Source organism: Chelon labrosus, assembly GCF_963514085.1.
Source record: "Chelon labrosus genome assembly, chromosome: 15".
NCBI classification, from domain to species: domain Eukaryota; kingdom Metazoa; phylum Chordata; class Actinopteri; order Mugiliformes; family Mugilidae; genus Chelon; species Chelon labrosus.
In genome coordinates, this window is record NC_140348.1 from 6,995,619 (window position 1) to 7,009,223 (window position 13,605).

The window sequence follows — 13,605 nt, forward strand, 5'->3', positions numbered from 1 at the left end:
GTGTTAAAAAAAAAAAAGAAAAAAAAAAAAAAGAAATTAAAATAAGGACATTCAATAATGATGCATTGATCAATTTTAATATACTTCTTTGTCTGGTTCACAGAATCTTGTATCATTAACACCTTCTTTCCACCCATCTTTTCCCCTTTCCCTGCTGTCATCCCTCCTTTTTTCTTCCTCTCCTCTGTCCCTTAACTCCTTCCTCCTCTGCAGAGCTGTTGTCCAAGGATAGGACATGCTGCAGGTGATGGAGGTAAATCATCGAGGACATAATTAAGAGGCTTATGAGGAGGAGTGTGCATCACATTAGGAATAATAAAAAAAAACACAGCACACAGTTACACAAATGCTCATTTTCATTCGCAGACAAACACACAGACGCTTCAGCCTAAGGGGTTTGACCTTATACAGTGGAGTTAAATACTTCTCTGGCTTCAATTGGTTGTCTGTGAGTACACACACACGCACACACAGATATTCACATGTATACACTGCCTTCTGGTGTGTTTTAAGCACCAATGAAGGACTCATTCGACATGTTCATCTAGTTCCCTCACAGATGTGAATGTTTTCTGCTCTCCCGTTGGCCCTTGAAGCCTCGGTAAGGACTTGTGTGTGTGTGTGTGTGTAATCAGGAACTCGGCTTGATCCCCTCTGGTATGTGCTTTCAGGAGTGTTTGTCAAAGGGCAGCAGAACAGGCTGAAAAAATGGGCCTTCATTGGTTTCTCAAAAAAAAAAAAAAAAAAAAAAACTTTGCTGCAATGAAGTTTATTAGTCTGTTATTAAGGACTTTGTTTCTCATCATTTTACATTATTTCTTCAGTTTGGGGCAAAAGAAAACCTAATCCTGAAGAATCTGAATCAAAAAAATTGCCAGGTGAAACTGTAATTTTCCCTCCTGGAAGCACAGATATTGAGATTATGAAAAGATTGAAGTCTCTTCATGCTTAATTGTAGGAAAATGGGTTAAATTATCTCACTTTCTGAATCAGTACTATAGTTAAACTAACACGTTATGCAAGTTTTACATGGGTATTTCTGTCAAACATGATCTGATTTAATCCTCCTCAGTGCTATTAAACGAAGGTTAGAGCCTGAGAAAATACCCACTGTTAGATGTGAGAAAAGTGGGTGAGTTGCTGAGGTTATCACGCCTCCCGTTTCAGATGTGAGGGGAAAATAACGAATCGCATTTGGTGTCTTTTTGGTTGCACACACGATGATTATTTTCTTACCTGCGACGGCCTGGGCCTCGATTTCATTAGCTTTCCTCTTGGCCACGTCCGCTAGCACCACCTCGCCCTTATCACTGGCAACATAATGGAGGTCCTTTGAAGGTAATGCAAGAGAGAAAGAAACGTGAACGTTAATCTAAAATGAATCTAGGCTCAGATGACAATGGGTTTTTTTTTTTTTGGAGGGGTGGGAGAGCGGTATTTTGGCGGGAGAAGGAAGAAACAGATGAAATAGAAAAAAATGAGCCGTTTGAAGCCCAACATCAGAAAGAGCACCGGTTTGGATGAAATGCCGGTTCCTCAAAAAACTTTGAAATCAGCCTGCTTGCGCCCCCCACCTACACACACTCAGATACACACACACTCGTCTTTCTGGTTTTGAACTAGGAAGGATGTTATCTGTCACATTTCAAAAGTGGGGAGGCGAGGGACTGTTCACCTTTCAGAAGCGCTGGTATTCTCTCTTTATGGAGAAACATATCCAGCCGAGCATATTATTCTATCAGCCTGCGACAATATTGGAAACAGCGTGTATCCTCTGTATCTCTCTGTTTGAGTCTCGCACGGCCATAAGGAGAGATAATATGACTAAATGATGTCTGAGGGTGGCTGAATTAAAGCTCGAGGATGCCATATATTCATTAATAAGCACACTGCAGCAGACATTTGTTCCTGTTTTAAGATGCTCTTCCTCACAAGCAAGGCTTAGCGTAATTCATCATCTACTTAATTTGCTTAAGAAAAATACAAAAAATAGTAAAAAAAAAATAATAAATACAAAATGCTTGTATTTTTGGTGTGTTGTTGACTGAGATATTCTCCCACAATGCTAAATGGAAAGGCTTAAACTACTGTGATTAGAACTGGAGAGGAACAGGTATGTATTCATATTTCAGGTTCGGAAAAATTACTTCCAGTTTGTTTGACAGTGAAGTTACTGTGAAGTATGTATGTATCTGTATTATATGTATATCTGTAACTGTACTTAGTGCAAAGCCCCCGTGAGAGATCTTGTATTTGACTGTTTTCTTTCTTTGGTTGTTGAAGATATTTTGTTAATGTGGTTGTGAACTCGTAAACTGCAAGTTAGTGTGATTTTTCTGTCCACTGACAACAAAAGCAGCATCTCATAAGGGTTCATTTTCTGTAAAGTCTATACGCAGTATGTATTTGGTAAATAGAGAATTGGGGGAGCTTAAATTTAAATTTAACAGCTAAATTAAATCTTTACCACATCAATGTGGAAAGTTAAACGTCAAGAGTCTGCTTCGCTCCCTTACACCCTTCCATTTAAATGGTCTTGTGTAAAAAGGTTGGTAGTGTGAATCCTCCAACATCACTCTCTATGACGGCCCAGTTACTCAATCAGTGACGGCTATAAAGGCAGCTCAGTGTGAATGTGTCGCTCCTACAAGGAAGCAGGATGGTGCTGAAAGGGCCCGATGTGCATATTGAACTAAGAGGAAATCAAACCCTCATCCTGGCACCCACGGAGGTGTTACTCGGGGTCGCAGGGTTTCCCCAGGCTGAGTGCAGGGTCTGAGAGCCCATCAAAGGGTACAGCGTGTTAAGGAAAGTCTTCCGCCTCAGCGACATCACAGGACATCACTGCCGTGACTCAGGGCTCGCCATGGATAACTCTCAGCTGGCTAAAGCCAACCCCCAACTGAGCCTGCACCCGGCCCTAATACCCCCATATTGTAACCCTGCTTTTGTACCCTGGAGGAAAAAAACAGGGGGGTGCTCGTCTCCAAAAGAGGTGGGGAGCAGAGAGAGATTGAGTCTGACACAGAGAGAGAGAGTGTAAAAGAGAATGAGTGAGAGAGAGGTGCTGAAATTGAAGTGTATGAATGGGAACAGATTGGGTAATTATAGTGTGGTGCCTGCCCTCTGTGGCGAAGAGTTAGGAGGAAATGTGAAAATGGCCGACAACAAAATGGCCTCAAAAGAGCCTAAATCGGCTCCCAGGACCGAGGTGGCTAATTCAGCCCCTGTGAACAAGGACATGGCCCCTCAATTAGATATGAGTGAGGCGTCTTAATTGATAACAAACAGAGCAGCAGAAGATTAAAGAGGCAAGGAGGAGAAGAGTGGAGTGAAATGAGGGAGAGGGTGATTGAATGATTGAGAAAGAAGAAGAGAGAAGACTGCAGAAAGAGGAGGAGAGGAGGAACAAGACATAAAAGGCGAGAGGAAGGCAAATTCACAACAAGGAGAGAGATTGTGTGTGACAGACAGAACAGAACAATATGAACATTTGATGCCGGGGCGCTTTATTCCAGCTTAGCTCCTCATAATAGTGTCTGAATCTGGAGAAAGAGACCCAGAGAAGGAATATGCGACTGAACAAATGTGAGCGAGAGAGGACTAGGGAGAGAGAAAGAGAGAGAGGAGTATCAACCCGACTAAGAAGGGATAACAATAATACTGCATATAAAACCATCAGATATTACACCTCTTATTCCCCAACGCTCAAACGCGACACTAATCTTATTTATATAAGAGCTTTAGGGGTTGCAGCGAGCCAGCTAAACGCGCTGATAAAGAGGGGCATTTTAGTGGGCCATTTTTGGGGAGTAGAGGGGAGGGAGGTGGCGGACACTAAGAGCCCGATATTGACTGATATTTGGGTTACCTCCAAATAAATGAGGGATTAGTTTAACTGGCACACTGCAGCGCTTACAGCACATTAACAGACGAGCTCATGTATGTGTGTTTGCAGTCTGACGGCGTTGGCTGTGGATTCCTGTCAAACAGGATCGATGGGTAGCACATATATGAGCATACAGTGTGAACTGCATTTATTTTAGACGATAAAAGAAATTCACAAGCGCACAGACTGAAGGATTTTTGTACACGCAATCATGTCAGTCAAGTGATTACATCTGCTGCTGTAATGTTTAATTATTCTGTAATTTTCAATGCCTTTTCTAGCTATTTTCTTACTAGTACATTTTCAACAGTGCCTTTCCATATTTTCCACACAACAGGAAACAACTGTACAAGGTACAGAGGTAATGATACAAAAATGACCTGGGTATACTGCATGCGTATCTATTAGGTCTGATTCTGCCTGTAGAGAATTATCCCTTGTCCTACTTGCAATATAACTACAATGACACTGAGTAAATAAATGTGTCGATTTGCGTGGAATACATCCACACCTCATAATGTTTCCTCTTCAGTCATGGTGGCTCCCACTGCCAGCCATTCAGAAAAAAATTGGGAACCCTTTACATAGAGACCCAATAAGATGTACATCTGGTGAAAAGAAAACGGCCGATGAAAAACTGCTACGTGCAAGCAGTCAACAGATTAGGTCCAAGGGCTTTCTGACCTCTAGAGAACATACAGCATCACACTATACTGGACTATTTCAGTTGGTTTTGTCTGATTCTAAGGCCACGTTTAGACCTTAAAATCAGCCCTGACCAATCTGATATACAGGTGTGAACACACACAGGGCGCATTTGAGGGCTCTGAACTCTGATCACATTTGGAGGTGGTCTGGGTCACATTTGACTACATTCCTTTGGTAGTGTGAACACCCAATGCGTCCTGAGTCACATTAAACCAACTACTCAACGAGTTTTTCCTCAAAAAACACACCTGAAAAGGAAAAAGCATCGTAAGTGATGTCTGGTCATCAGTAATGAGAAATATTTTGTACACTGTAGCTGTTAACTAACCAAATAATAATAAATACATCTAAACAAGAATTAAGGGTGTACCACGCCTCTCGCCCAGTGACAGCTGGGACAGGCTCCAGCCCCCCCACGACTCTTCACAGGACAAGCGGTTACAGAAGATGAATGAATGAATGAATGGTGTCATTTGTACAAGTACCTAAAATAATAATAAAGTCAGGGTGGAGATAAATAAATAAAAAAAATACATTAAGCCATGTAATTTCAGTCAGTGAGAAAGCCTACACAGCTTGTTCCAAAATATTTATCAATCCCCCATGTCAGGAACGCAACAAACAGTCCTAAATCTGTGTATATTTATGGTATACATAATAACGTCAAATTCTCCATGTAGTTTATTTGACTCAGAAGGCCGTGAATTACAGTTACAGCAAGAACATGTCATATGCGTGTCTGCAATGGTTCAATGTCAATATGCAAGGATTAGTGAATGAGTATGGCACAGCCTTTTGTTTTTGATTTCAAGTGACTGGTATAATATATGTTGCTTACTTTTGAAGCAGACTCGTTGTAGTCCCTGGAAAATATCTCAGGTTTGTCACATTACATACAGCAATAACATTTGTCCCACACTAATAAGGTAACTGCATTTTGATTTTTTTATGTTGCTAAAAAGGTATAGTTTCAAATACTGTCATGACGGCTGGGTTACACATAAAAAAATAAATATATAAGTAGGAATAATCCCTTGACACAAGCACATTTGTTTTACGCTCATCTTCTGACACCTGTTATCCAGAAGTCTGGCGTTTGAATTCTATCAGAAAGGTGTTAAGGACTTAACATTGTAACAGTGCTAATTACTCATCTAAGCGACAACAATGAGCTTACTGCCAGAGATGTGCAATACCTCCTCCTCCTCCTCCAGCACCGCCAAACCTGGCGTCAGATACTAGAAGAAGATAGGGGGTGAACCCGACAGCTTGCCTTACTGCGAGCGTATCTAACAAGAAACAGTACAAGCCCTCATTGGGGAACAAAAGAGCCGGCATCAGATTCAGCTATCACACAATTTGATTTAATTAACAAGCAACATCAAGAGCCAAAGACCCAGGAAGAAGAAAAAAAAGGGGGAGGGATGAAAAAAAACTTGTCGTCGGCTTGACTTGGCTGACGAATGACCTAATTGGTTACATTATCAACTCATTATCAAAGGCTAATTAGGGAGCTACAGAACAGCGCCAATTATGAAAAAAAAAAATGCTAACGACTCAGTAACCCCCTACTACTAACTTTTCATACATCCCCCCAACCTCCACCCCCGCCAAAACTCCCCCTACCACCGTTTCCTCCTCCTCCTCAATTTAGTCCAACACTAAAGTGTTTCATTTCAACAAAAGGTTTCTTCTGGAGGGCCTCTATTGTTAGCTGGGAAACAATGGGGCTGGAGGGGGTGGGGGAGTTAGGGGAGGGGGTGCATCATGCTGAGCATTTTTAGAAGTGTGTGCATGTTATTTGAGTGCGTGCACTTTAACAAGTCGACAGTGCGTTATTGAGCAGGTTTACAAGTTAGAAAGACTTCAGTGAAGGTGGGGGTTGCCCTCATTAACCCCCTCAACCTCAAATCAATCAGCCAACCAGCGGGTTAAAGCAACAACACAACCTAATTAGACACAAGGACAGAGTGAGAGGTGAAATGTCAGCGTCCTCTTTTTCCTTTCTCTTCTCTTGTTGGCTCTTTTCAGATGATGAGCTGCTGCTCTCTTGGTCACTGAGGCAAGAAAATACTTGAAAACTGAGCATTTACTTTGTTGTAGATCTACGGAGACAAGGACTTAAGTCTGAAAAGAGTTTGGAAAGATATGCAACCCTTCTGCAGTTTTTATTGCAGAACCAAATGAACAAGTGAACTGGCTGCAGATCTGGAGAGAGATTTATAGTTTATGTTGTGCAATGTGGATGTTTCAAAAGGTGGCAGTAGGACATTGTCTTTCAATACTACCAACTTTCTTTGCCACCTACGAGCTTCCCTCTCCACTCTACATTTACTTGGACAGCCCTATTTATTGTATTTTAAACACGCTGCACACGTGATCCAGGAGAATACAAGTAAGATGCAAACAGCCTTAATTCATAGGAATGGCATTGGCCATTACTAAATATCTTGGGGGCAAAAATTTTGATCGAGAAATCTGTAGTTGTGGTCTGAAATGCATTCAAGCATAATTACAGAACGCTGACGACACACCAGTGCCCAAGTACAGCCTCTTCATAAGTTGACTGCATGAGTGTAAACAAAACTTTACACATCACTTCCAAAGTGACAAAGCAGGAAATTTTTTCTTCTCTTGCACATTTTTTTCATATATCATTTAGCCTTCCATCTACACCACCACCCCTTCCTCTCCTCTCTGCCCCCTCTCTCCTTCCCACTCTTTCAAGGTTCATAGGCTCGACTCCACCTTTTCAATTCGGCTTCCCAGCAGCACTACTTAGTGGGGAGGGAATTGGAACCAGTGCTATCAGTGTGATTGAGAGAGAGAGAGAGAGAGAGAGTGTGAGTGTGAGTGTGAGCGTGTGTGTGTGTGCGTGTGTGTGTGTGTGTGTGTGTGTGTGTGTGTCTGGGGTGTTGGTGAAGCATAAAGTAAAAGGGGGGCCCCATGAAAAAAGGGGTCAAACACATGGAGGAGCATTTCAGCGTGGAGTGAAAGAAAGAACAAGTTAGAGGGAAGATGAGAGGAGAGGAAAAGGCCGAGCCGAGGCCATGGAGGTTGTGAAAAGATAGGGGCCCACACTGTGATCACACCTGCTTCTCTGACATACACACACAGACACACTTGTACGAGTGACAAGTCATGTGCAAATTAAAGTGGAACAGTGACTGAACAATTAAAATAGGTATGATCCATACATAAATGCATTTTTTTTGTAAAATCGGATGCCCTCTAGTTTATTGACTGATAAATTAAACAACTTTCCCTTAATATTATAACTTTGTATTCATTTTGTTGCAGCAAGCTGAGAAAACCAGTCTCTCATTCATAGCTGTTGATCATTAAACATTTGCTTGAGAGACCATCAATAAAAAGAAGTCACTTTACAAATAACTTGACTGCGTTGTAGTTTTATTTCCTACATTTTATGGTTGTGTTTCTGCATATAAATTTTCTATTATAATATTTTGCGTAGATTTTGAGGAGTGTAACATTTTATCCTGATATATTTTGGATTGTTTCCTCTTTCATAAATCAACCAAATTAAAAGTCTGAACTCACAGTTGTGTGTTTGATCTAAAATTCAAGAGATTCAAGATTTGTATTGTCATATGCCCAGTACAGTACAGTAGTTTAGACTATACAATGAAATTCTTACTTTGCAAGTCTCAACAATAAATAATATTAAACCTAAAAAGAACAAAATTTAAAAAACAAGGTTCAGGAGAAATATGATAAATTAAAAGCTTAAAGTTTTGGAAAGTGCTCTGTGGCTGATACAGTCAGTGGGGTGATGGAGAAGTCAGGCACTGCTGTATGAAGTAAGAAGAAGGAATACCATGCATGCAGGGTAAGATGAAGGGCAAAAGTGTGACTTTTATTAATCTAAAAATAAATCTAAAACACAGAGATTAAGGAGCATTTCCCAAATCCTTTATATTTAAATCCTAAAAGAGTGTTCCTTCATCTTGGATCAGAGGATGGACTGAAGTGAAAAAAAAAAGTGAACACACAACTTACTGAATTTACTGAATTTTACTGTAATGTCTAAGATCATTTTTGTTACCCTTTGTTCAAGATAGAAAATATTTTTTTTTCCACTTACCATGAATAAATCTCTAGCTTCTAAATCTACAGCGAGGAGGAAGGCCTTCTCGAAACGTTGATGCCTACAGAGAAAATAGAAATAGAACCATGATTTAGATAAAATTGTAAGTTTGTGGACATATTTCCTGCTCGATTTGGTTTGAACACAGATACGTACGTTAATCCACAGACATGCATGTACCCCTGCGCAAACACGACTGACAATAATTGAACTGAGAGCTCTTTTCATATTATCTAGAATTAAAGCTGGGAGAGAAAGAGCTGTATCTCCCGGCTCAAAACACCTCAACTTTCTGTGTCTACAGCCAACATGAAACAAACAAACAAGAGCAGAAAGAGGAGGTGGGGTGGGGGGGTTCCTTCATTTGATGTTGATGGAGAGAAAAAGAATGCAGGTAGGTGATAAGAGCGGAGAGGAGGAGGGATGCCAAACAACGCTCCAGCTCCGGTACAGAGAAGGAAAAAGAAAGTGAGTGAGGGAGAGAGAAAGGGGAAAGGAAGGGAAGGTAATTGCAGGATGGAGAGCAGCGAGCGGCAGTGTGTGGGAACAACAGGGTCTATTTCAGTCAAACAGGCGCTTCAAAAGGCTCTCATGGCAGAAGGGAAAATGAAACAACAGTCTAAACAGGTGCATGTGTGGTGCTTTGCCTCATGAATGACTCAAAGCTGCATCAGTATGTGTGTGTGTGTGTGTGCATGCGATGACATTCAAAAGCCATTTCCTTTTTAGAATTTTCTAAAATAGCGATAGCGAGCAGTGTTAAATTGTTTCTTCAATGGATGTCATTTTCTGAAAGACACCTTTTAGACAGTGCTACTTATTCTGATTCTCCACCCTGTTTTGATAAACTGAACAAATTGTTACGGTAATGCCTTAAAAATAGTCTGCAGATGTTTGTTCCATGAGCTACATGGCCATAAGCTGTGTTTTTTTGTTAATTTCATACTTGATATCATTGGTTCTATATGCTTTATATACTATTACATAGTATTCTTGTTCTCTATACTTATTTGTATAGATATTTAAATCCTCACTGACCCTGACCCTCTGGAGGACACAAAGCAATTTTCTCTCTCAGTTCATCAAATTAAGACCACGGCAGCAAGGCAGAGAGGGTGGTGTTACCTGAGGAGGTGGTGAAAAAGGCGGCGGGCGTACTTGCTGATTGGCTCCCTGTACTCCAGTATCACTGTATCGGAGAGAGGGGCAGGAGGTGCGTAGAACACACCTAAAGCTGCTTCTAGCTGGGCTGCACACAGAACAGAAACACAATAATATTAATAAGTACAAACAGCAGCAGTTATAACGTTTTAGTAGATGCATGTCTGGAAACAATCAGTGCTTTCTGTTTGTCTTTTGTTTCTGAAGACAGTTAAATCTGTTGCATCTCTGCATATTATGCCTCATTCAGACCTAGCAACAAGTCATATTAATTATTTTATTTTATTTAATGCATCCTGGGTCACATTAAAGCACACTGTTTCAACAGGGGTGATCTGTGTGAGCAGAGCTGCGCCTCATTTTTCAGAAAAAAAAACCCACCATCACTATTATAAATGATCACCTTGAAAGAAAAAAAAAAACACTATAAGTTGTGTCTGACAGCCTTTTAAAATATTCTGTCATCTATTCTGTCAAATAATAAATAAATCTTAACAGGAATTAACACATGAAATGATTTCATATGAGTACACTGTGCTTATGATTCTGACATTAAACAATGTTTTAATTATTGATGTGATCATATTGATTTATAAGGAGCCGTGCTTCAAACAGCACAGTGGTGAAATTACTCTACGTTTAGAAGTTTTTAGGGTTTGTTTTGTGTGTGCAGGCAGTAAATAAGTTAATCATCAGGTTGGAGATAAATGAATAAATAAATAAGTGTATGTACTTTCAATAAGAGTCTTTGCACTTAGTTTCCAAATATGCATCATCTCCACAAGTCCTGACGCACACGCAACAAACAGCTGCTGATGGTCTGAACAGGGCCTTAGTGAGCATCGTCTAATTTATGTGCCAATAAAAACCTTCTTAACCCAAGAGTGTACGTGCGCAGACACCCACCCTCTCTCTCAGCGTTCAGCTCCAGCCTCAGCAGGTGGTTGGTGACTGAGCTCAGGCAACGGTAGCACTCGTCCCCCATGGTCCTCCAGTCCATGGCCTCCAGAATTCCCAGCGCCTCTTTGACCTGACCACAACGCAGCCTCTGCTGCAGCAGCTCCACAGGACCCATCTGGCCCCCCGTTAGAGCTCCTGAAACAATAACACAGAGTCCAATATTATATGAAACGACAAAATCAAGAGTTTAATTTGTCATTCCGATGTTTATTTCTTTTTGTTTATTTTGTACACTAGTTGAGGTTTAGAAAAGAAAGGTTTTTAAAAGTATCTAAATTCTTTCAAGGCTTTTATACGAGTAAGGAGCAATTGTGCTTTATTGAACATGCAGAATAGCCTGGAGCACTTACTTAAGTGAATTGAGTGCCCAGTGGATTAGTTTCAACTCTGAGGCGGCAATGGACTGACACCGACTTGTCAATCAATTGTCTGGGAAGCCTCTTCAATCCTTGGTGTGTATCAGACTGTGTGTGTAAATCCACAATAAAAACAAGCTTCTCCTCATCACCACCTATTTAATTGTGATTTAATCCAATAAATGTACTGTCAGATTAACAGTCTGATCAAAATAAAAATGCCTCTTGTAACTACCTCAATTAGAATATTATAGACAGCAAGCAACAAATTAGTGTCTTAAACAATTAACAGATCTGGAATCAATGAGGGCAACAACCTTTACAATGTGGCTCCCTCCTGTTCATGTTCTTCAAATCCATGGCTTCAGTGTTGTTAATAAAATTTTGGAAAAAAATAATCCTTGTAGTCATAATATGTTGTAGTGGAGGTAGATGAAGTGAAAATGAATGTCTAATGTCTAATGTTGGAGTAATTGTAGTTATTGTATGTTTTCTTTAACATATTGTGGAAGTGACAATAAACGCGACCTGAATATTGGATCTCCACAGTGGGAAGAATCACTTTGCACATGCCAACAAAAAAAATGTTTTGGGGCATATAAACATTTTATAGGGACATATTATTAAGCATTCATGAAACAGTTCATTTAGAAACTTTAATCAGAATGATTTAAACCAGACTGAAGAAATATTGTCCAGAAAGAGCTGGTGAGTGTGTCACTTGCACTGGTAGAGCAGAGCCAAACTAAATTCTTGCCATATTTGTCCTGACTAAAACAGGTTCCTTTGACTACTACTTTATTTTACAGTAAAATGCCAATTCAGACTACTCAACAAAATTTGGACATGGATAGTGGCAGACTTGTGCACAGAGCAGGTGAACACTGACAGTGGTGCCGTCATTGGGCCAGGCTGCAAGCAGGCAAAGTCACCAATGACTCTTGTCTAATTAACAGAAGAACTTGTGTGGATCTGTGTGTGTTTGTGGTATGGGGGGATGGTAAGAGCAATTAAAATGACAAGGTGACAATTAGCAAACCTCCAAATCCCCTAAAGAGTGTGCTAATGTGGCTAATACATCAGCGGAGTGGCTTATGTGTGTTTTTACGGGTACTGTATGTGTAACTGTGTGTAGGGGTCATTAAGTTGGGCGTCAACGACGTCTCCTCTGAGCAGAAACAACTGACCATTGTAGTACCAAGGACAACGTCAGTTCTACCCTGCACCTGTCTACACTAAGTTATTTAACCATCTCAGTTTAACGTCAACTGTGTCAGACACTAGACGACACTGAGCAGGACACGGTCGGCAGTAGCATGAACAAACACCAATGAAGAAAGAGGACTCCTTTAACATAACATAAAACAAGAGTACTGATCGAGAGACTTTCTGAGCAATGAATTAAGATATAATATGGATGGAATTTTAAATTTTTCAAGACTCAGACTTCGTCTGGAAGACGTCACCAGAAGACGGTATAATATTTAACCACATTTCTACACTACAAAAAAAAAAAAAAGACAATTTTTCTTGCATGTCGTGCAGCACATTCCCTGGTCTGTTCCTCCACAGCCTGTACCGGTGCAGGCCCAGCCACGGCCAACGTGTGCCCAGATGAGATAACTCGGCGCAGGCGGGGGGGGGGGCACCAGGGAGGGCTGCCTCCTATGGAAAAGAGAGGACTTGGAGTTTGGCCAAGTCTTTCTTCCTCGCCGCCTCCCGACTCACTCCTTCTGTCATGTAGTGGGCCTTATGAAACAAGTCAATACAGAGAAGGAGCGCGAGCAAACAAACAAATGAGTTAGAGTGTGTGTGTGTGTGAGTGAGTTGTGGTGAGCGAGTGTGTGTGTGCATAGAAGCACGGAAATAGAAGAATACACACACGTGTGTGGGGGGAAGAATTATCATGGAGAAAAGACGTGCAGTGACTTTCTTCATCAAAACCTTGGCAGACGATCAGAGGAGGGGAAGCTATTGTTGGAAGACACCCTCCCCTTTCCCTGTGCACACAAACGCAGTTGAATACACACAGTCACACACGCACACATCCTCTACCTTCCTCCCTCCATCCCCACACCCCTGCTTTCAAACTTCAGTAGAGAGTTGCGTGGCACTGTCACATCTTCTTTCCAAAGTCACAATTAAAGATGCTGAATGTGTGTTTGTGTGTGTATGTGTGTGTTAGAGGGTAAGGTGGTGGCTGCTTTGGAAATATTTTGATTGGCAAACTTTATCTGGGGGCCCCGAGGGACAGCGCAGCCACTGTAAACGATTTATCGGAAAAATGCATCCCAGAATGCACCTGGGGGGCTCGTGCCCCGGGGCAATTATTGAATGACCTCTGAGAGCGTGACTCCCGCTAACCTTCCCGCCCGTCAACAAATTAACTTGCTTCAGCAGTGAAGAGGTACTAGGACAACCCG

At 41.2% G+C, this 13,605-nt stretch overlaps 1 protein-coding gene across 1 annotated transcript in view; it reads right to left on the minus strand.

The window, feature by feature from the left end:
* Nucleotides 1-13,605, minus strand: part of wdpcp (WD repeat containing planar cell polarity effector) — a 61,238-nt gene that overhangs the window by 16,954 nt on the left and 30,679 nt on the right. The window contains exons 10-13 of the mRNA XM_084561270.1: nucleotides 10,773-10,961; nucleotides 9,831-9,954; nucleotides 8,703-8,766; nucleotides 1,237-1,330 (exon numbers count right to left, since the gene is read on the minus strand). Of these exons, the coding sequence (XP_084417396.1) occupies nucleotides 1,237-1,330; nucleotides 8,703-8,766; nucleotides 9,831-9,954; nucleotides 10,773-10,961 (471 nt within the window). The remainder of the gene's footprint in view (nucleotides 1-1,236; nucleotides 1,331-8,702; nucleotides 8,767-9,830; nucleotides 9,955-10,772; nucleotides 10,962-13,605) is intronic.